The sequence below is a fragment of the Theobroma cacao genome, chromosome 9 (genome assembly GCF_053813885.1).
Source record: "Theobroma cacao isolate CCN51 chromosome 9, ASM5381388v1, whole genome shotgun sequence".
NCBI classification, from domain to species: domain Eukaryota; kingdom Viridiplantae; phylum Streptophyta; class Magnoliopsida; order Malvales; family Malvaceae; genus Theobroma; species Theobroma cacao.
Genome location: NC_142647.1, coordinates 3,953,085 through 3,975,687, shown reverse-complemented (window position 1 = coordinate 3,975,687; position 22,603 = coordinate 3,953,085). Strand labels below are relative to the sequence as shown.

Sequence of the window (22,603 nt, the reverse complement as noted above, 5' to 3'; positions counted from 1 at the left end):
AAAAAAACAAAGTTCTAAGAAATAGGGGACAGTCAAGGGGGGGCAGCCGCGTCATTTTGTATTGAACCAACTTTTGTGGACTTACAGACTCGGTTTACCCCCGTTAATCAAATGGCATAATAATGTCTGTAATCTTATATATATATATATATATATATATAGATAGATAGAAATAAAAAGGGTGGAAGCCGTGGAAGAATTCCAATTTTTATGTTGTAATAGAATTATGTGAAGAAAAAATCAAAGGGTGTTGGAAACGAGATAAAAAGGAGTTGCAAGCAAACCTCTTTCTCCCCGTGTCTAGTTTTTCAGAGCAGTTGGTGATTTGATCTTTGAATATTTTCCAATCTTTAGCCTTCCCTCTCCTCTCCCAGCAGGCCTTATTAAAGTCCTTCCAAACCATTGCTCTTTCTTCACCGTCCTCTGATATTTTTCTAACCTAGTCTTCTTTGTTCTTTCAAATCTTTACCTAAAAGCTGTTGGCTATCGCCAACCACGGATAATCCTCTACTTTTAGATCCTATATACGTCGATACAAGTTTGAAGAAGTGAATTTGTAGAAATATACTAGATTCAGAAAAAAAAAATGACTGTGATGAAAATTACTTGGAGATCCATCATCCCGAGCTGTTCCAAGGGTGTTGAGAAACCAGAGCCCAAGCCTAAGAAGGAAGTTGCAAAGCAAAGTTCATTTGCCAGGCTTGCAATGTTAGACTTAAGTTATCCCAGCTCAATGCTTTCGGAGGACCTGTCTACATCGCTTGCCGGTTCAAACCTTCATATTTTTACGCTTGGGGAGCTAAAGGTGATAACCCAGAGCTTTTCATCAGCTAACTTTCTGGGTGAAGGTGGGTTTGGACCGGTTCATAAAGGTTTCATTGATGACAAGGTTAGGCCTGGATTGAAAGCTCAGCCTGTGGCGGTTAAGCTCCTGGATTTAGAAGGCCTGCAAGGGCATAGAGAGTGGTTGGTGAGTCTTTTCAATCGATATATTGCTTACGTTAGGACATCAATTGTTCAGTTTCCTGAATTCCCATCTCTCCTAATGCTTTATTTCGACTGGAAAGTTTGATTTATTGATTAATAAATGTTTCTTTCTGGAACAGACTGAAGTGATCTTTCTTGCACAATTGAGGCACCCACATCTTGTGAAGCTGATCGGATATTGTTGCGAAGAAGAACATAGGCTTCTGGTATATGAATATATGCCGAGGGGCAGCTTGGAGAATCAGCTATTTAGAAGTATGTTCCCTCTGTAAATTACCATTCTGTTTTTGAAAAATTTTGTTCATACAAAACAGTAAAAGAAATTAATGTCAATCTCCTGCCTGCAGGATATTCAGTTTCTCTTCCATGGGCGACAAGGATGAAAATTGCTCTTGGAGCTGCCAAGGGTCTTGCCTATCTCCACCAAGCAGATAAACCAGTCATATACCGAGATTTTAAAGCGTCAAATATCTTGTTAGACTCTGTAAGTGTGTCGGTTTTTTAAGTTCTTATCTACCGCACAAAACTTGTCCCATCAGAATTGTAACATAGATTTTCTTCCTATACTGATGTTACTTTTCCAAACATGTTTTTTTTTCCCAGGATTATACTGCCAAACTTTCAGATTTTGGTCTGGCAAAAGACGGCCCGGAAGGGGATGACACGCATGTTTCCACCAGAGTGATGGGGACGCAAGGCTACGCTGCTCCTGAATATGTCATGACAGGTACAGCATTTTGATTCATACATTTTTGGGCTAATTTGACATATTTTCGTATTTTGAATTGTAGATTTACTAAAAACTGATATAATTGTAACTGTTGTTTTAGGTCACTTGACGGCAATGAGTGATGTATATAGCTTTGGAGTGGTACTTCTGGAGCTTTTAACGGGGAGAAGATCTTTAGACAAGAGCCGTTCCCAAAGGGAACAGAACTTAGCAGAGTGGGCAAGGCCAATGTTGAATGATCCTAGGAAACTTGGCCGGATAATGGATCCCAGACTGGAAGGCCAATACTCAGAAATGGGGGCGCGAAAGGCAGCTGCATTGGCTTACCAATGCCTTAGTCACCGGCCAAAGCAAAGACCAAAAATGAGTGATGTGGTCAGCACTTTGGAGCCCCTGCAGGACTCTGAAGACATTCCAATTGGTCCCTTTGTTTATACGGTTCCAACCGAAAGTGGTTCGCCAAAGGAGGACAAGGACACTAAGGAATGCGAATTTAAGAAAGAGAACGGCCATCATCATCACAAAAACCACAAACTCCACCACGGCCATAGGCATCAAAACAGATCACCAAGGATGTCTCCAGTTCACTGGGAAAGCGACACTCTAAAGCAAACTCCCAGAAATGGGTTGAATTCTCCCTTGCACCATAAAGCTAGGGGAGCATAGAGTATAGACTAGCACTACAACTGTAAATCACACTGTAAATAGGCCTTAACTAGAGCTTGCCTTGGATTGCACACTGCGGCAAATGTTAAGGGTGTAAGTTTTTCTTGAGAGCAAAGACTTGTTTACTTCAATTGATTCTTTCAAATACAAGAATTTTTGTTTTTGAAATTGTATCTGGGATGGGGTGGGTTTAATTGTTTATCAAGCAAAAGACTGGTTCAAAAATGGCTAATCACCAACCTATGTTGATCTAAAAGCAAATATTCAAAATTGTCAAATACAGCTAAGCATTGAAACAACGCGGATTATACTATTAAGGATCAAATCCCACTAAACTACTATTTCATAGCTCAATTATTTTGTCTAAGTAGCAGCCTTATGCATGGCAGTCGCTCTGCAATAATTAAGGGAAAAGATTCATTGTTTCCATATATACCATCGGATCCCCCGTTTTAAGTTGGTTTCCCTTTTTGTTTTCTTTTAATTAAAAATGGGACAAAAAATAATCCAAAACAAAGAAAAATGGGAGAAGTGAGAGAAGAATAGACGAACTCGGAGCTACAAATCTCCCTGACCAACTGGCAATTTGTTTTGTTGGTGATTTTTCTTTATATGCAAGGAGAAGAGTGATCAAATGAACTGGTTTTTCAAGTTTTAGTCAACCAACCAACAAAGCGCCTTAAATAATGAATACTCAAGAGGCGAAGAAAACAGGGCATGCTCCAAAACTAGCCGTGCAGAGTTCAAGCATTGTCAATCAATTAAAACTTTTTACTCAGATCCCGAAAAATATGCTTGTTTCAAGATATGGCATCAAATTCCTTACTAGCCAATGGCAAAATAATGACAGATAGACTCCTAGCTGCATGGGTTGACTTGTAGCAATCATCATTTCTATTTCAACTGTACAAGTATGACGGTGAAAGATACCAACATTTTAAGCATCAATTATCTGCAACTCTGAGGCTTACACAGTAACACCCTTTCCATATGTTTAATATGAAATAAGGACAGGAACAAACCGGTATTTCAACAGTGATTCCTCTATTCCTTTGACTTGTAGCAATCAGAGATGGTGGCCCTTTTTCTCTTTTGCTGAATCATGCTATTATTAGGATTATTTTTCAGGAGAGCTTGTTGGTCAATATGCTTGTGACACACAATAAATATATTGCAAGGTTAGAGGCTTGAATCCAAACATATTTGCAGTCACAAGCAGATTCTGCAGCCAGCAGGAAATCACTGTAGCTAAAAATGTTGATCTTTATAAATATATTATTATCTGTTTCAGGTTTCCAGTTTCTTATGATCGTTTTGATAATAACATCTGAACCATTGAAGTTAGAGTGTAAGAAGTTCTGAATTTTAAAATATTATACTCTATTTTTACAGACAACAAATTTCTCTGGCAGTGCCTCAATTCAAAGGATGCAATATTTCTTAGTCACAAAGTTGTAGGATTATAGCATACAATATAGGCATCAGCCCCTCGAGTGGATGCATCTTATTTCCTAATCAAACAGCTAAAGAGACACATAGACATGATAATAGAACACTCATACTACCACAGAAGACTGCATTAAGTGGGGAAATATGATGAAAACCGGGCGGAAAAGTACTGAGAAGAAGGATTTATGTGGGATTTAGATCTTATAAAGATGAAGCGGGAGACGGGGCTCCAAAACTGCAACAAGTGGAAATTTTCTCGGTGTTGCCAATCCATAAACTTCCTCCATGCTCAAATCTTCTGCTTTAGTATTGTCAGGCAATTTCCAGTTGAACCCATGTAACAAGTTTGCTAAGCTTGATCGAATCATCTTTAGTCCAAGGCTATAGCCAGGGCACATCCTCCTCCCAGAACCAAATGGCAACAGCTCAAAATGTTGCCCCTTCACATCGATTTTCTTCCCTAGGAACCTCTCAGGGCGAAAATCCTCAGGTTCCTCCCACAGCGACGGGTCCCTCCCCATGCTCCAAGTATTAATGAAGACTGTAGTTCCTTTGCGAATATCATATCCAGCAACAAGACAATCTTCCAGGGCCAAGTGTGGTGCTAGCATTACAGCAACCGGGTGTTTCCTCATTGTTTCTTTCATGATTGCATCTATGTAAGGAAGTTGCGGGATGTCTTTCTCTTCGACCCATCTCTCTCTGCCAATTACCCTGTCTAGTTCTTCAGTTGCCTTTTTGATGAGTTGGGGTTGTTTGATGAGTTCAGAGATTGCCCATTCCACAGTTGTTGCCGAGGTATCTGTCCCTCCAGCTACCAGGTCCTGATCGCGATTGACAAAACAAGAAAAATTGTCATCGAGTAGCAGAGGGGCAAAGCAGAAAGCTCTTTTCTTTTCTTTTTTCTGAAATACGAACACCATAACAATTTAATGATTAAATTGGATTTATCATCATCACAAGCTACGTACGTGTGTGCAGGCATAACATAATGAGAATTTGAAAATAATGGTTTCATGCTGCGGTGGACCAAACTTGAAGGACGAAAGCTACTGTCAAAGAAGTCCAAAGCACTTTCACTTTTTTACACAATTTGACAGTACTACTTGCCCTGTTTTTTTAATCAATTAGTGCTATCTTCTTACTTTTATTTTTCTTTTTCAAGGGTATGTTTAATAAATATTTAATATTTTTCAATTATTAAAATTTAAAAGTTGAAAATATATTTGTTATTTTTTATTGGTCTACCACCCTGCCTCATGAAATGACCCAAAGACATATAATACAGGTATAATCAGCTATCACAAATCCAAATCTTCTGCCCCCAATCCGTGACCCTTTATGTGCTCCTTCTCTCACATGTTTATTTTTTTAATTACCAATTAATATATGTTTGATTTTAATTTTTTATCTCTTATTCCCCTTTCATTTCTCCATCTACAGATATTTGATAAATGATCTTCTGCTTATTTTTTTGAGTAAGAAAAACATGAAATTACCTTTTCTTATCCTTATCGACGCAAGATAAGATTTTTTCTTGTGTGAGAAAAACAACGAAAACCTAAACTCTACTCTCAAAATAACAAAAAAATATGGAAAAAAAAATAAGAGATAAAATATCAAAACTAAACATATATTAATTAATAATTAAATAAATAGACACGTCACTTTGTGAGAGTAGGGGCACAGAATGGAGCACTGACGGATTGGGGGCAGAGGATTTGGATTCGGATCACATGCCTAGAAAAACAAAATCCTATGAAAAAGGCAAGAGTAATGCAAAACTCTCGCTTATTGAAGGCTTCGAACAAGTGAGGTGTGACCACCGGGACAGTAACCAGAAACCAAACTCAAAACTAAAGAGCCAAGAAAACAAATAACTGCAAAGAACGACTTTAGTTCCCAAAACCATCCCATGGATGTTGGATGGGGCCCTTACTTTGAGAGACTTAATTTACTTGATGTTATCTTTGATCATGATGATCTCCTGATTCATTAATGACAACTATGTAATTAATTAAGTGACTCCGGAACAAAAGAATGAGCATAATAGATACCTGAGTGAACCCCCTGACACCATCATAAGAGAGCTTAACATCAATATCAGGATCATCAGCCAGTTGCAACAGTAAATCCACCATGTCTTGTGGCACAAAATCCTTCAATTCTTTCTTTTTGCTCTTATGTTCATTAAACACATGCTCATGAAATCGATCCAGTTTTTTCTTCAAAGCCTTCATTCGCTTTAGGTACCCCTGCAAGTCTAAAAAGTCAAGCCAGGGTATCCAGTCCCCTATATTCAACACTCCATTAAGCAAGAACAACTCGTCTAGAATCTCTTGAAACTCTTTCAGAGTCACTATCGAAGTTTCAAGCTGATCATCAGACTCACTGAAGTATTTCTTTCCCAAAACGATTCTGCTTATAACGCTGAGAGTAGCACGCGAGAGGTGCTCTTTAAGCACAACCGGCTTCCCTGAGAATCCATAGAGGCGAGAGACAAAAGCACGCATTTCCTCGACGCGGATGTACTCGAAGGACTCGAGTCTTTTCGAGCTGAATAGCTCATTCAGGTAAATTTTGCGGCCTTGGCGCCAGTATGGTCCATAAGGAGCCCACGTGATATTCTTGTAGTTATAAGTAGTGTGCTTGCCGGCTGCGGTTTGGGGTCTAGAGGCAAAATTTTGGTCATGGTTCTTCAGGAACTGCTTCGCCATGTCTGCAGATGATGCAACCACGACAGGGTATGAACCAAACTTGAGCTGCATTAATGGTCCGTATTTTTGGGATAGTTTGTGAAGAGATTGGTGCGGGAGGGAATCGATGAGGTTCAGGTTGCCAATGATGGGCCAGGGTTTGGGACCTGGTGGAAGCTTTAGCTGGTTGCGCCGGCTAGTGAAAATTCTTGAGAGGAAGGCTAGAGAAGCTAGCCATGTTATGGCTACAACAAACCAAGACGGAGCCATCAATGGGAGATCTTTTAGTGGGATTGAGGAACTTTTGTTACTTCTGATGTGTATTTATAGTTGAGCACTTGAGTTCCCAACATTGAAGTTCCATTACTCTTCACGTTGCTGGAACTGGATCACTGTGTCTGAATTGGAAAAGGACAAAGGAAAATAAAGTGAGGACCGTTCTCATCTTTGAGTGTTCTCTTGGAGATGTGCTTTGTCTACCTAGTCACTTTTATGGATCCTGTCTTGGCTTGCTTTCCATGGTGTCTGCTGCTTCTTTTTCCCTAAATAAAATAAATGATTACAGCAGTACTCCAAGCAATTTTAAATAACATTACCTAGTGCTTAGTGCTAATAAAATTACTTTTTTTAAAAAAAAACCTCTACCCTTGAGCTTTTGCTTTATTTTCCCTATTATTTTAAGCATTTACTGCACTTTCTCAGTCGGTAACAACTCCCAAACACCAAAAAAATTTTCATGTGCATCAAAATGTCCATATTTAAGTGATAGAAAATCAGCTGTGCAAAGACTTTTCTCAGTGCCTGGGTATAGTGTCGGCCATGAATAATCTCAGTCATCGATCCAGTTCATTAGTTATGAAAATCCTTCCAATGCTATCCCTATAGGTGAATTTTTCTAAATTTCTGTCGATTTTCAAATTTTTTTTAGATAAATGACATGTTTATTAATATTTGATTTGATAAGACCAATAATTTCATTTGTTTGTGTGAAACTCATGGTCAATATTCTTAAAATATCTGGCCAGTTCGGTGTTGTCCAATCCCACGTGACATATATGCTCAACCTCAATAATTGGGGAAAACAAGCATGACACACATTGACAATTATAACTCTTTGTCCAATAATTCGGAAAATCTAAATTTCATTCCTTATTAGAGATAAATATCTAAATGTATCATTTTTACTTAGAATAATGGATCAAATTTATCATTCGTTCTTTAAAAGTTATAAACTTACAAAAGTTAAATATCTTATAAATATTTCTTTATTTATTAATGAAATATTCTGTTACCTTTGATTTTTTACTATTTTTGAATTAAATTAAAAAATTAATAGTAATAAATTATGTTACGCTCATTCAAAGATATATACGATAACTTTAAATCATCATCATACCTATAATGATAAATTTAGAATCCTCCGGTATGACAAGTAATTTGACGAGCTATACTTCTTTGAGGCTTCAACCAGTATTAACCTATTAGAATTCTCAAATTTGTTGATATTGGTTTAAAGTCAGGCTGACATAGGTAGACTTTGTAATTTTGGACACACATGATAATATGATACAAACTTAAACATGTTTGGGTTTAGCTTTATTTGCATTTCATGTTTTAATCGTGTCGACACGGTTGATATACGAAAATTTTGTATCTTAATCGTGTCGACATGGTTAATATACAAAAATTTCCTATCTTACCTGTGTCAAACACAGTTAACGTATTTAAAACACGTTTAATTAATTGTATTTAAACATGTATAAATGATATGTTTAATATTAATTATGGGTTTTGTTAGTATGATAATGAATATTACGTATATTATTTATGTTAAATTAATTATATTTAATGTTATTATTATTTTGTTATAACTATATTTATAATCATTGATTTTAAATTTGAATAATAAAATTATATTTAATTGTAAATATTTTAAGTTAATCATATTAAACGTGTTAATCTTGTTAAAAAAAATTATGTTAAATGTTTAATCTTATTATTAATTGTGTCGAGTCGTATAAAGAATCTTAATACATTTAATAGACGTGTTAGTCACGCAATATTACACAGTTATTAAATATATTCATATACATATTTCAGATGCTGACACGAATAATTATTCGTGTAATATTCGTATTAATTTTATTGTGTTTCGTGTCGATATGATTAAAACATGAAAATATGAATTATCATATTTAAAAATAAGACGTCATTTGAGGACAATCATGACCCATTATTTTATTCCCATGTACTAGTTGACAAGTGGGGAACAAAGGTTTGGTCCATATCATGCTCACAATCCTCCAAGGGATATGGGCTACTTTTACCAAATATTATTTTGTTCGATACTAATTTGATGGCAATCAAATAATTACTGTACCATTTGTTTTTTTTATTTTATTTTGAAAAACGTAATAATCTATTTCATTCAAAATCTTTACAAAAGCAACTCAATCGAGAAATAAGTAGCCATCGCACAAGTATGAGACGTGCAAAAACCCAATATAAAGGTGCCCACAAATCATCAAAAGAAGACTTGTAAAATAGGGTTGCCCTGAGATCAAAATGACATAATCCTAGCATCATCTCAATCCAACCACATCCAACTCAAACCCATTTATACATCCCTAAAAACATAAATCACAACCAAAATCCAAGTCCATATGCCAATTCTGAACATTAACAACATGCAAATAGAAGAGGCAGAATCCCATAGACTAAGCACAAATCACTCATATAGTCAAACCAGGAATCACACCTAGCAATCTTCATCGTAATGTCCCTCATAGAAATGCGTTTTTTTAATTCTTCATCCTCGACATCTCAGTTTTCATTATAGATTTCCAATAAATCTTTATATCTGCACATGCCTCCATTTGCCAAGCTATCAGCCTCTTGGTTCCCTTATCTGAAAATGTGGTCAACCTTCCATCATTTCACCCTTTTCTTAAGATCTTCAATTTGTAACACCCATTTCCTAAACCTCCACGGGCATTTTTGGGTCAATTCACCCACTTCATTGCATTCCGAGAGTCACTTTCCACAGTGATTTTAAATTTATTTGACCATACTGCATTCAAAAACAAATTGAAAGCATCTTAATGGCCATAATCTCAGCCATATTGGAGTCTTCTACATTGATATACTTAGAGAACCTTAAAAAACACTCCCCATCTTCCTTCCTCATAATTCCTCTAATCCCCGCCTCACTTGGACAGCCGTTTGTAGTCCCATTAGCATTAAATTTGACTTCTCCCACATTAGGTTTTTTCCACACCATGTTAGTCCTCTCAATTTTATTCTTATTAATTTTCAAACTAACACTTGGTTGTCTAAACACATTAAGCATCGATATAAATTCATTGGGTCATTTACCATTTTCCCACAATGCGACTCTAAGTTTAATAATTTCCTAAATAGCAACTTTGTTCCATTCTTTTTGCTAGAATATGAGTTCATTCCTATTGATTCAGATCATCCATGTGATAGTGAGTGTCGCCAATTTCCATATTTTGTCATCCACATCTCCTGTAACCATAGAGTTCCAAATTATCATCAGATCCATAAACTTTCTCAGCATGGCCCATTGTATCCCCCACTAATGACTCCATGTAATCCAAAAACCCCAAACTTCTACTCACCCCATGAAGAGGTGATCAACCATTTCAAGTTCTATCTTACAAAGAAGACACATAACATCCACAACTCTAATCATCCCCCTCTTAGCCAATTCAGCCTTCACAACAGCTTTGCCATGAACCAACTGCCACACAAGTGCTTCAGTTTTGTTCGGAGCAATCCCTCCTCAAACCCACTTCCATACTTTCTCTTTGCTTCCCCCTCCCGCTCTTATCACTTGGCAGAAGGATTTAGTCGTGTATATCCCACTAGCATTTCCCTTCCACACCAACTCGTCGCCTAACTCTTGGCAAGGAAAATACTCTCCAATAGAAATGAGAAATCTCCTATACTGTTCTTCTTCCCATCCCAAAACTTGTCTTCTAAGCTCCACCCTCCATTCCCAACTCCCATTAACCCATTCCTTAAACTCTCTTACCATTCGTTTTTTATTCTTAGCAAAGGCATACATTCTCAGATATAATTCCTTCAATGATGTCTCCTCGACCCATACATCATCCCAAAATATAATACACTTTCCATTGCCAATGAAAAAACCAAAATTTGGCCTAACTTGCAAAAAAAAAAAAATTGGTTAATGAGGGAAAGGGATTTGGTAATATTTTTTCAGACATTGAAAGCTTTCCTGCTATTTCTTTTTCGTGGCAGCAAGCACAAAGAATTCTCTCCATTTTTTTCACTCACCACCCTCCTCCACAGACTATTTCTTTCTCTCTCGAACCTCCACAACCATATCAACAAAGAGATGCTTCTACCCATGGATAGAAATTTAGTTTGTCAACTTGCCAATCTGCTCTTAAAACGTTGAATAACTGATCTTTATATCTCACCAGATTTCAAATTAGCCTTAAAAAGTAACCCAAGATAAGTGCTTAGGAGAACATCACATTTGCAACTGACCACCCCAACCCATTCCTCTATAAGAGCTTTATCAATATCAAACCCTATAAGACTATTCTTGGCAAAGTTGATTTTCAGACCTGACATGGCTTGGAAAATTCTTAACACCTTTCTCATATTCCTCCCCTCCTCTAATTTCAGGTAACAAAATATCTTCGTATCGTCTGCATATTGCAGATGCAATACAGTAAACCCATTCCTTATAATTTGAATACCTCTACAGACTCCAATTCCCTCAGTTTTTTTCATCACAAAGCTAAACTCTTCAGCCACCAAATTAAAAAGGAACAGTGATAATGGGCATCATTACCTAAGCCTTCTCTGCATACTAAAATTTTGCATAGGTGAACCATTGACCAGCATTGAAATCCCCATAGTGGAAATGCATTTCTTAATCTATCCCCTTCATTTTTCAGGAAATTCCATTTTAATCATAATAAAATCAAGAAATCGTCAATCCACACTGTCGTAGGCCTTTTGAAAATCCACCTTAAGGATAATTCCACCATTTTTTCCTTTCTGAGTAGATCAATAATCTTGTTTGCCACCAAAACAAAATCAGTTAATTGTTTGCCGCTAATGAAAGCAATTGATTATTCCTGATCACTTCACCAATGACAGCCTTCAACCTGTTGGCAAACAATTTAGCTACGATTTTGTATAGACTTCCAACAAGGCTTATATGCCTATAGTCTCTCAATTTTGTTGGATTTTCAATTTTTGAAATAAGTGTAACAAAAGAGTTATTCACCCCGGGCCCAAGTTTGCTTGAGTTGAAAAAATCTACCACAAACTTTATAACTTTCCCTTTAATCACATCCTAATTTTTTTTTTTTGTAAAAATTCATATTAAACCCATCTGATGTAGGGGCTTTACGTCCCTCATATCCACATATTGTCTCCCAAACCTCTCATTCTGTAACGGGCTTCTCAAGCGTTGTAGTTGTTTCTCGAGTAAGTTTCAGTAACCCACATTCTAGCTCATTCCAACACCCCTTTTTGTTTATATTGTTCTTCAAAGTATTTGGCGATAACTCCTTAATCTCTTTTAGTTCTTCCACCACTCCTCAATCCATCTTCACATTATCAATATGGTTAATTTTTTTTCGAGTTAATGCCATTTGGTGAAAATTTTGTATTTTTATCCCTTTTTGTTACCCATCTCACCCTTGATTTCTATCTCTATTCCTTCTTTTATACCTAATGTAAGTTCCAGAGTTCTACCTTTTTTGTCACCAATTTACCTCTGAACTCTCTTTCCCCCTCTTTCTCTAAAAATCCCTTACTAAAATTACCAAACTCATTCTCCAGCCTTGAAATCCTCTTAGAGATTTTCCCAAATGTCTTTTTCTGTCATTCTTTAATTCTTTGTTTCACATTTTTTAAACTACCCAATGTTCCCCTTTTCATCCTCTTCCTTCCCACAGTGTTCCTTAATCAACTTTTTAAACCCCTCATTCTCAAATCAATAGTCACACAATCTAAATGGCTTTAGTTCCCAACTAACTTCTTTTGAACCCACTTTAACCGAACAATAATTTGATTAGGAGCAGGAAAGACAGGTTTGAATCACATTATTAAAATCTAACTTGATAAATGACGCATTTTCTCAGTTATTACACCATGTGAACTTTGCTCCCACAAGTGGCAAATCCGCCACACGATCTCATTTATAAGTTATTGAACTGCGTTACCGGTCATCCAATGTTACCTTGTCCAATTTTCTCTTCCTCATTCTTGACTGTGTTGAAATCTCCTCCCACCACACACTATACTTCAATACACCTTGTTTGATTTATAATTTCATCTCATAGTTCTCTCTTACTCACTTCTTTATTTGACGCGTACACATTGACGAAATCCACATTTAACGTTGATCCTTCGAACCCTTTCTACAAAAGCATGACTTTCTTATTTTCTTTGTATTTTTTCAAGGTAAAGAAGATTTTCTTCCATAGACTTATCAACTTCTTAACCTCCATTTTGCCATGATCACTCTTCGCTCAACATCTTCTTTCCTTCATAATCTCTCATACAACTTTTTTTTTTTACTTTCTGAAGCTTTGTTTCTTGTAAGAATATCATATTAGGTTTTCCCGTACTGATCAATCTCCTAGTTACCTTTTTTTTCTCACTCTGCCCCATACCTATATTATTCCAAATGATTAAAATCATTCCTTTCAGAAGCCACACACCTGCCCTCGAATCCAACAAATTGATACTTCAACCACCATGAGCCATTCTTAGAAAATTATCTCCACCATACCCCTCTTCCATGTTATGGAAACAATTTATGATTGCTTCTTTACAGGTAGCATACTTTAGCCCCAGATCGCTATTTAAATCCCAAGTAATCTCAACTTCTCTCAACAAATATGATACCTACTGGACATTGTCACTTCTCGATCTTGAGAAAGAATTCGTGCCCATTGCCCTAGTTACTCCGTCATTATTGATGAAATCCCTAATTCCTTTTTTGATTTTTTTTTCTTCTGTACACTAGACCTGCTACTTGTACCACCTTTTTTCACTCAACTGTCATCTTTTCTTTGATTATTACCCATTTCCATTCCATTTTTTCTTTTACATATTCCCTCATCCTTATCCCCCTAACCCATCCCGCCTTTATTTGTCCTCGTTACCTTTCCTTGGACTTCTGCTTCCAGTATCCCACTTTTTCTTTTCGCATCACTCCCTATCTTTTGAGCTGAGCCCCTATTTTTGAGAAATCATGTAGAGCCCTTTTTTTTGAATTTTGTTCCATCCCTTTCCCTAGCCTCTTACTTCCATCTTTGTTTTCGTGAACTTTCACCTCTCGTGGTGCTTATCATATCCCTTATTCCAGTATCCTTCTCATTAAGTCCATCATTCTTTCTCTCATCATTATTCTCTTATCTAAAGCTCATGTTCCCCTTGCTTGAGTTTTCCCTTAGGTTCTTAAGACCCCTACCCACAACTTTTCGCACCCTTTCGCTTGGGCTTTTTTCATCTAGTAAGTTTTCTAGACTTCTTCTCTTTCGATAGTTGTGACTTCCATATTAGGCCTTAACATTTATCTCTTTTTTTTTTTAATTATCCATGATTGGCCCATCCACACATTCCTTTCTTTCATGGTTCACCTTATACTTCCCTTAGGCTCTAGCTTCATGGATCAAAACTTTTTCTCCTCCTCCAACAAGCCATCCATCCTGCACAACCCAACCCAGCAGAATCTGTTTATTTAAGCTGCCTTACGATTTTTCCCTCCATTTCCTAACTAACTTGCTTCATTTGAATTATTTTCATTATTAGATTTTGGTATTCTAACATAGTTGTCACCATCATTATCCGTGGGCCCCCTAGTTGTTTGACTTCAAAAATATGCAAGTTTACTCTACTCTACCATGTAGCTCGTCCCTAACTTCTCTTTTCACTCATTACTATCCGATTGGAACTCTTCACCTCTTCCCTTACAGCCTTAACTCCTTTTATCAAAAAGTTCATCGATTTTCTCCTCCGCCCATGCTATAGGAGATCCATACGAAGACTCCTCTTTCTTCCCTTAGCATGTACCAATATTCTTATTCTCTTATCTGAATCCAACAGTCTCAATAACTGTAGTTCTGATCCAAAAGCAGTCTCCCATCACCGTCACTTTATTGACTGATGTAATCTTGAGTTTGTTAAGCACTTCCTTAGTATAACTGCATAATCTAATCTGTTTATTTCCTTAGTATCCTCGTCTTCACTGATGAACCTCCCATAGCAATTCTCAATCGCTTCAAAAGTAGCTCTCTGCCATAATGAAAGTGGTATCTCTTCCAGGCGAACCCACACAAGGTGCTTCATTTCTTTCCTCCATTCCTTATACGATTAGATATCTTCAAACCAAATCTCAAATATCTTTCTATTCATCTCCATGAAGTACTACATTTTCTCAGCTTCTCCAAACATAACCAGCATCAAACCACACCTTATGGATCTCACCTAAACCCATGCCCCTTTTAATTGCAAGGCTTTTTGAATACCATTTTGACTCAGACCTTGTTTTGGTCTCCCCACCACTAAGCACTCTAACCATTCGAGATCATTTACATTTGGCTTCACCTCACATTCCGGCCATTTTGGGATATCATCCTTTATGATCTCTTCAGATTTTACAACACCCACTTTAACCTCAGGCTTAACTTCAACATCTTTGACTTGTCCAACTTTTCCTTCTTTTTTCCCCTCTGCTCCTATTTCTAATCTCACCCTAAGGGCATTCTTGTATGATGTTCGTATTCTCTTTACTTAACATCCCCGATCCTTTCCTTTTTCCTTTTTGCCACTTTTACAACCAACTGTCTCCCCTTAACCTGCATTAAGTGCCCTCCCTAACTCCCTCTCATGTCTATACCTAACAAAAGCATACCCTACATCTCTCTTTCATATTTGTCTTAAGGAAATAAATGTCTACAACCACTCTATATCTGTTGAAACAATCCTTGATGTCCTTCCATTGTGTTCGTGGATAGATATTTCCCACAAAGAGAGAGAAAAATCTACTTTTTCATTTCTCAGTATCCGATACGCCTTCATTACCATATGCTCTACCCTTGTCTTTCCAAGTCTCGCCCTCGTAACCTTTCCCTTGTCCATTGTATCTTCTCCAATTGCCTCCTCGAGGCTGATCTCTCTAGCATTCTCTCTTCTTTATTACCTTAGTTTCAGTTTAACACTGCTATGCCATTTGTTTTCACCACTCCAATTTCTTACATTAGCATAAGAAGCCCACTTAGTAATACTTTTTTTTATATATATAAGGGAAAAGATGAAAAAATATTACATCATCCTAGGCCATGATATGCCTAGATTGTCTGCAAGTAAATAAGAAACAAAACCATGTGGTGGAAAGTCGAAAATATGTAACCCCAATGCTAGGTTCTCTATATGTGTTGCCATCCAATCGGCACACTGATTGGCTTCACGATGTACGTGAGAAATTGTAATATCCCAACTCTGTTGAAGAAGCTTTTTAATCCCTCTCAATAACTGAGCATTCGGATCTAACATAGAAGATTGAGAATAAATTTTTTGTAGAGCTAACATAGAATCAGTTTCCACACAAATTTTCCTGAGACCTCTATTCCAACACAATGTCAAGCCTTAATAAATGTCGCAAAGCTCAGCTGATAAAGAAAAAGTAATACTAATTCTTTAACAAAATTCTGCTATCCAATTACCATACTCATCTCGAATCACACCCCCAAAAGCAGCCAGCCCAAGTTGTCCCTTGGCACTACCATCAACATTCAGTTTTATATAATAATACTTAATTAAGTATTAGAAACTTTAGGATATTTTAGGAAATAATTATTTTATTTTTAATAATTAATTATTATTTTTTATTAATTAAATTTTAAACTAATTAAATGAAATTGACATGATTAAGATATGATTTATTCGTGACATGATTAATATATAGAATAAGATTAATCTAAATCCAAAATCGTTTAAATTCATAGTTTACAGTATGCAAAATTACCTTATCTAATTGTAGAAAGGATTTGTCACGTTACGAAGGAGCAACCAAAATCGAATATCATTGGTTGAATAGTCTGCAGATCCAACTTGCCGACGCATTTGCTTTTCAGCGGGAAGCAATGGCGGCATTTTTTCCACGTTTTTAATTTGACTCAATTTCAACGAAGTCCCGACAGAAAGCTTAAGCATCACCCCTTGCGAAACAATTATCCAAGTTCGTGGAATTCCCCGTTGTCTTGCACTTCAATATTTGTATTTACCCAAAATTAAAAAAAATTAAAATATTGTTTTATAATTAGACTCAACTTTTGAAATTTGACCCCAAGGCCTAAGTAATTAAATTGGTGAACTTTTTAGGGAGTTTATAAAACGTGGAATAATAAGATGCAATGTTTAGATTTCTTGACTTTCAACTTAAATTAGGTGGTAGCAATTGACGATTTGATCAATAAGACCTCATCGGTTGAACTTTTCATCGTCGATTTGAGAAATAAAACCTAATTATTATCATCATTAATTAATTTTTTTTTTTTGCATTTTATTGAAGCTACCCAATCGTTTTATGTTTCTCTATGACAAACCAATAGCAGCCAATCTTAATTAATTCTTAACCAAAAATATCAATGTTTTCTCCAATAGGTGGGTTTAGACCAAAATCAATTATTAGAACCTTTAAAATAACCTTGTAAAGCGCCCTGCTACATTGTGACTTGTACCTAAACTGCTAAACAATTGACTCCTTCAAATTATGTCCTGTTTCCTATTGCTCCTACATTATGTATATATATATATGTATATATATATGGCATGGTTGAAACCTCTGTTTTCCGGCTAAAACTTAACCAAAACCTAAGCCAAAGACTTGATGGTAAGAATTCACACGAGGAAGAAGATGTATTAAATATATGCGTTCAGACTTGAAAACGCCTTGAAAGCGTTGGTCAACTCTCAAATCATAAGCTGAGTAAAGTGTAAACCACTTTAAAGGAACCGGTTCCCCTTTAATTAAATTCCTGGAACCAAGCATGGATTCCATTTTTCTCGTACGTACATTCATCATATATAATTAGACTTAATTGGACGACTTAAGGTTTAAAGGTTGTGAAATTGCTTGGTACTTGCTATGAAACTACCTCCAATCAAAATCCATAACTCGCTAGGAAGGGAAAAAAAAGAGAAAATAAATTAAAATTTGTAAAAAATATAAAAGGAAATATTGATACTGTATAAAAGCTGATACCCATCACAATCCCCAGCCTTCTGTTCAATTTGACCAAGTTTACAAGACTCGGTCCTCAAACTCTTAAATTTTGCAGCTACGGGTATCAGCTCTCTTAAACTTATATGCAGCGTTGCATAATTATTGCTGTGGAGGGAAAAACAAAGAAACCACATGCCAAGAGACAAAGAGATTGACAAACCCATGCGACCGCTTCGACGTCGCAGGAGAGGGGACAAAGGTGGCAACAACAACAACAGCAAGAACCCTAACCAGGAAGTTGCCCTCTGTTTCTTTCTTCTGGCTGTCATTTTGTTCGCCGTAACCTTGTTCTTCTTCATTCGTCTTTTGATGTACTTCCTTTAACTTTTGCAATTTTTTTGTAGGATGTTAATACTAGGTGGATCGAGTTCCATCCACCTCGATGCTTAAACAAAATCAGGGGAGGAGATCTTCAGATATATATATGGATCAGGGAAGGGCGTTTGTAGGAACAGGCGGATGGAACTCGATCCACCCAGTTGTTGTATTAGCATCAAGTTTACGTAGTTTACAATGTTTAAGTTTATCGTATAGAGGAACAAACAAACATCAGCTTCCATTAACAAGTTAAACTCCCTCGACAGCCGATGAGATTTACGTGTTACTGTTACTAAATATTATAACTATGCATTTGGCTTTGGTGGTTTCAAGTATATTTTGTTACTTACCTCTCCCTCATCTCAAGCAATAAAACTTCTGGTATTTTGTTTCAAGGGGATGAATGAATACAGTTCTTTTTCTTTTCTCTTCTTTTTTTGCACGGATTTGTGATAAAAAAAACAAAAGACAGGTGAAGAATTGAAAAAGGTAAAGAGACTGGCATTCATCTGCCAACTGGTGACTTATCGAAGCAGCATGGAAATGCTCGGTGGTCACCCTTCTCAGTCAACCTGGTTTGCGAAATCGATTTCTCGTTGATTGGCAAGGCATATATTTGATTTTATTCTCCAACCATGAATAATTACCAAAACAGCATCTTCTCCCATTATAGATTATTTTGGGTTCATAAATTTTGTCATGTTAATTTATGACTAAATGTTTAAATTGAGATTAAGCGATTTTGGGTTATTTTTTAATTAAAGATCAAACATTTCAATTATAATAATTAAAAATCAAACGTTTTTGATTTTTTATAATTAAATGTTTAAGTAGAAGCGTTTGGTATGTATAGGACAAGCGTATGACTTAGATACTGAATTTTCAACATGACATATAACAGCTAAATTTTTAACATGAAATATAATATATAAATTTTCAACATTGTGTATAACAATTACATTTTTCAATATGACGTGTAATAATTATATTTTCAACATAACGTGTAACAATAATTTCTAGCATGACATTTAACAACTAAATTTTAAAATATGATATGTAACATTACATTTTTTAAAACTGTCATGTCATTAACTCAAAAGATTTTTTGTTGTATATGATACATGCTACATCTACTTATCAATTTAACCCTTAACTGTGAAAAATTAAGAATATTTAACTTTTGATTATTATAAATTAAAAAAGTACTTGAATATTTAACTCAAATTTGACCATTTAGCTCTTGTTTTCCTGCCTCAACTTTTTTATATTAAAAAAAAGAGAGAAACAAAGGCTGTTGGGTTGGCTGAATATAGGGCTTCATTGGGCCTTCATATATATATATACATTCCCATACCAACGGATGCTGTTAATTATATGCGAAGTTGCAGACAATTGCTAATTGATAAAAGGCCCAAAGGCATTGCTGAAAAGCCTATTCCAACGAAAAATAATATATTTTTTCCCCCAGAAAAACATATTCAAACTCTTTTATTTTTGCTTTATTATTTTATATATAATTAATAAAGCAAATTGAAACCTAATTTAAATAAAACACATTTTTTATAAATACATAAGCATTTGATTCATTAATTAATGCATTGATTTAACTTTTTCTCTAAATCCAAAAAAAAAAGTCTTTTATAACATAATTTATATAATTTTTTCCTAAAAAATAACAACTCAGTCAATTTAATATGGAGATTGGAATAAAAGCAAAGAGGTTTTATTGTTTTCTCTTTGTTTGTTTTTTACTCCTTCATTCATAGGACTCTGACCCAAAGCCTATTTGTACAACCTTGTCGAAACCCAAATCCAATACCAACTTTATTTGTTCCCAAATTATATATATATATTTGTGCTTATTTTCTTTATTGCTCCTGCTGCGTCCGACTCTGCCCCAAAACAAAAGCAAAAAGATCTTGTGCCCTTTCGGTTCACGATCGCAGCCATGGCTACTCTAGACTCCGATGTTCCGATGGTTCCAGTTGGCGAGGCTTCCAGCAGCACCGCCCCTTCCTCCTCCACTAAGAAGCCCAAGCGCTTCGAGATCAAAAAGTGGAGTGCCGTTGCGCTCTGGGCCTGGGGTACCTAACCCTAACCGTTCCCTAGTTTACTTCCTCTATGTATGTAACTAATGCTTTGGAATTAATTTGTTTTTGGCTCTGATTTTTTTGATAAATGCAGATATTGTCGTGGATAATTGTGCAATTTGCAGGAATCACATCATGGATCTATGTGAGTCTTTCTGTCTTGATTTTAATCTTTTAACTACTTTTTTTTGTTCGAGTAATGATTTTGTCCTTTGGGTTTATTAATTCTGATTGTTTGCTTTAATTTGGTTGTTTAGGTATCGAATGTCAAGCCAACCAAGCCAGCGCCACCAGTGAGGAATGCACTGTTGCTTGGGGTATGTTTTTCTTCACTCACCGAACCTTAACGCTTAGTTCATATACTGTATGCTAATGTCGTAGGCATGTTTTAATGTTGGGATTATAATTGAGTTTTCTAGATATGCTTAACAGTTGTATCTCGGTGTTTTGAGTCGGGAATTCTTAAAAGGTCTGTTAGGATTAAAGGTTACTGGAAAGTGCTCTTAGAACATGTAGCAGTTGTTTATTTTGCATTGTATATGCATTTATTAACTTGTGGAGTAGTCTAGGTTGTTTGGTTTCAATAAACTTAAATCCAAATCCAAGTGTTGAGATTTTAGAACTCAATTTTGAACTTGTAGTTAATTTTACAAAGCCGTGGACTGAGTGTTTGTCTGGTGTAGAAGAGAGCAAATTAGAAAGTTTAAAGTAATTATGGCGACTCTTTTATGTTTTTATTAAGAAGAACATATCCAATAACTATAGCTTTTAATATGCTAATGGTGATGAAATCAATTAAGTTGACGGGGGCTATCCAATCTTGATTTCTAATGCTTTATTGCTTTGTTTTGTTATTTTACACCTGTGGCACCCAGCTGCATTATTTTGTAGGCTGTAATGTAGGCTGATTTACTTAAGCAAGTTAACCAGTGGTGGTTTGATTTATTGCATTCGATGTTTGTGCAGTTTTAGCACAATGTCAGATTATTTTGTATCCAAAATATCTGATTATTCTTTCACTTTTGGGCTGGCCAAGTGGTATGAACTATGTTGGTTGCTCTTCTTTTGTTGTCTATGTATACTTGGCCAAAATGGTTGATCCCTACATTCTATTAGCATCAAATTTGCATGGATTTGCATGATCAAGCTAAGTGAAGTGCACAAGAAGAAATTAGTGGTTAAATTGCTGTTGAGTTTACTTGTTTGTTCAAGTATTCTAAAGATTCATATATAGTTTGGATTGAAGAATGTGGATGATACATAAAGAACAGGATAGCCTTCTTAAACAGCACTAATATATCTGCTTGTCAATTGATATTGTTTTGGTTGATCTTGGAACTTTTATGGCCTTGCCTGTAACAGTGGTCTCATCTTACATATAAATGTCTGTATGTTGTTGAAAAGAGAATGCCTAAACTCATCTACGATTGCCTTTCTTTTTAAGAAAATGCTGAAAGTATAATGTTCTAGACCTGATCTCTAGCTTCAGATTGCTTGATCCAACGTATAATTGCTTTCTGTGTATGTAGGGGTCTGCAACCATGCATTTCACTTCCACTGCATCAGCCGATGGCTCAAGACTCGGCAAGTGTGTCCACTGGGTATGCTATTTGTGTCACAGTGCCTTATCTTGCTTGGATATTTTGCTCCATCTTATTTTTCTAACTGCTTTAGTGTCTGTTTGTTTCATGTTATTGCTTCTGCAGATAACAGTGAGTGGGAGTTCCAAAAGTATGGTCACTAGATCTTTTGGGTAGTTGAAACTCCTTGGCCTTGTCACGTAGTGGAAGAAGACTGCCCATTTCTTCAGCTTTCTGTTTATTCGACTGGAGTTACTTTTAATTTTTTATAAAAACATTTGGCTTATATAACTTAGGAATCTGAATTTGATATGCACCGAGTGCAATATGTTAAATGCTATGAGCTTTATTATCTTTTGTGTGTTAATCTCTCCTCTTCTCTTTCTGGTTGTGGGTGCTGATGAATGTCTTTTCATGTGAATAATATTCTTGGCAATCACTTTGTTCAGGAAAGGGGACCATGCTGTTTAGTCTGTTTTGTTGCAACATTGTATAAATGGTTTGCCATCATATGCATATACAACAACATAATTTGCTATGGGATGAAGGTGTGTTCTAAACTTTATGCTCGTGAAATTTCTTTTGGTTTCCATCTACTTAAGGCCTGGCCCAAAGGAAGAAAAATACTACTAATGATAGCAATTAATCCCAGATCAAATTCCTTCACGAAGTATTGTAAAGGATATAAATGGGTGGTTAGGCACTAAAAATCCTGGTTGATCTGTTTAAAAACCAGAATCTTCTTTTCTCGGCCAGTTAAACAAGTTTCGTTTTAGACATGA

The 22,603-nt window shown here is 36.0% G+C and overlaps 3 protein-coding genes across 4 annotated transcripts; 2 read left to right on the top strand and 1 right to left on the bottom strand.

Moving 5' to 3' along the window:
* The first annotated feature begins 172 nt into the window (after positions 1-172).
* RIPK (Protein kinase superfamily protein) lies at positions 173-2,551 on the top strand. The gene is made up of 5 exons (XM_007012568.3): positions 173-970; positions 1,107-1,242; positions 1,335-1,471; positions 1,591-1,714; positions 1,818-2,551. The coding sequence occupies exons 1-5, from the start codon at positions 587-589 to the stop codon at positions 2,381-2,383; spliced, it is 1,347 nt and encodes a 448-aa protein (XP_007012630.1). The 5' UTR covers positions 173-586; the 3' UTR covers positions 2,384-2,551.
* Positions 2,552-3,783: 1,232 nt separating this feature from the next.
* LOC18588274 (trimethyltridecatetraene synthase-like) lies at positions 3,784-6,989 on the bottom strand. 2 transcript variants are annotated; one of them, XM_088809948.1, is made up of 2 exons: positions 5,890-6,989; positions 3,784-4,737 (listed from the first exon to the last, which is right to left on the bottom strand). In XM_088809948.1, the coding sequence occupies exons 1-2, from the start codon at positions 6,796-6,798 to the stop codon at positions 4,027-4,029; spliced, it is 1,620 nt and encodes a 539-aa protein (XP_088666074.1). In that variant the 5' UTR covers positions 6,799-6,989; the 3' UTR covers positions 3,784-4,026. The 2 variants fall into 2 exon arrangements, with proteins under 2 accessions (XP_088666074.1, XP_007012628.3); XM_007012566.3 differs by having other exon boundaries at positions 3,784-4,656; positions 5,890-6,986.
* Positions 6,990-19,971: 12,982 nt separating this feature from the next.
* On the top strand, positions 19,972-22,274 carry LOC18588272 (RING-box protein 1a). Its single transcript, XM_018126488.2, has 5 exons — positions 19,972-20,235; positions 20,336-20,386; positions 20,499-20,558; positions 21,771-21,842; positions 21,948-22,274. The coding sequence occupies exons 1-5, from the start codon at positions 20,100-20,102 to the stop codon at positions 21,983-21,985; spliced, it is 357 nt and encodes a 118-aa protein (XP_017981977.1). The 5' UTR covers positions 19,972-20,099; the 3' UTR covers positions 21,986-22,274.
* Positions 22,275-22,603: the final 329 nt, after the last annotated feature.

Bases quoted from the DNA above. Each gene is read 5' to 3' on its own strand.
- LOC18588272 (XM_018126488.2), top strand. From the start codon at position 20,100: ATGGCTACTCTAGACTCCGATGTTCCGATGGTTCCAGTTGGCGAGGCT. The intron at 20,236-20,335 runs GTACCTAACCCT...TGATAAATGCAG, and splicing joins CGTTGCGCTCTGGGCCTGGG to ATATTGTCGTGGATAATTGT. The intron at 20,559-21,770 runs GTATGTTTTTCT...CTGTGTATGTAG, and splicing joins GGAATGCACTGTTGCTTGGG to GGGTCTGCAACCATGCATTT.
- LOC18588274 (XM_088809948.1), bottom strand. From the start codon at position 6,798: ATGGCTCCGTCTTGGTTTGTTGTAGCCATAACATGGCTAGCTTCTCTA. The intron at 4,738-5,889 runs GTATCTATTATG...TTCGTATTTCAG, and splicing joins GTGTCAGGGGGTTCACTCAG to AAAAAAGAAAAGAAAAGAGC.
- RIPK (XM_007012568.3), top strand. From the start codon at position 587: ATGACTGTGATGAAAATTACTTGGAGATCCATCATCCCGAGCTGTTCC. The intron at 1,472-1,590 runs GTAAGTGTGTCG...TTTTTTTCCCAG, and splicing joins CAAATATCTTGTTAGACTCT to GATTATACTGCCAAACTTTC. The intron at 1,715-1,817 runs GTACAGCATTTT...CTGTTGTTTTAG, and splicing joins TCCTGAATATGTCATGACAG to GTCACTTGACGGCAATGAGT.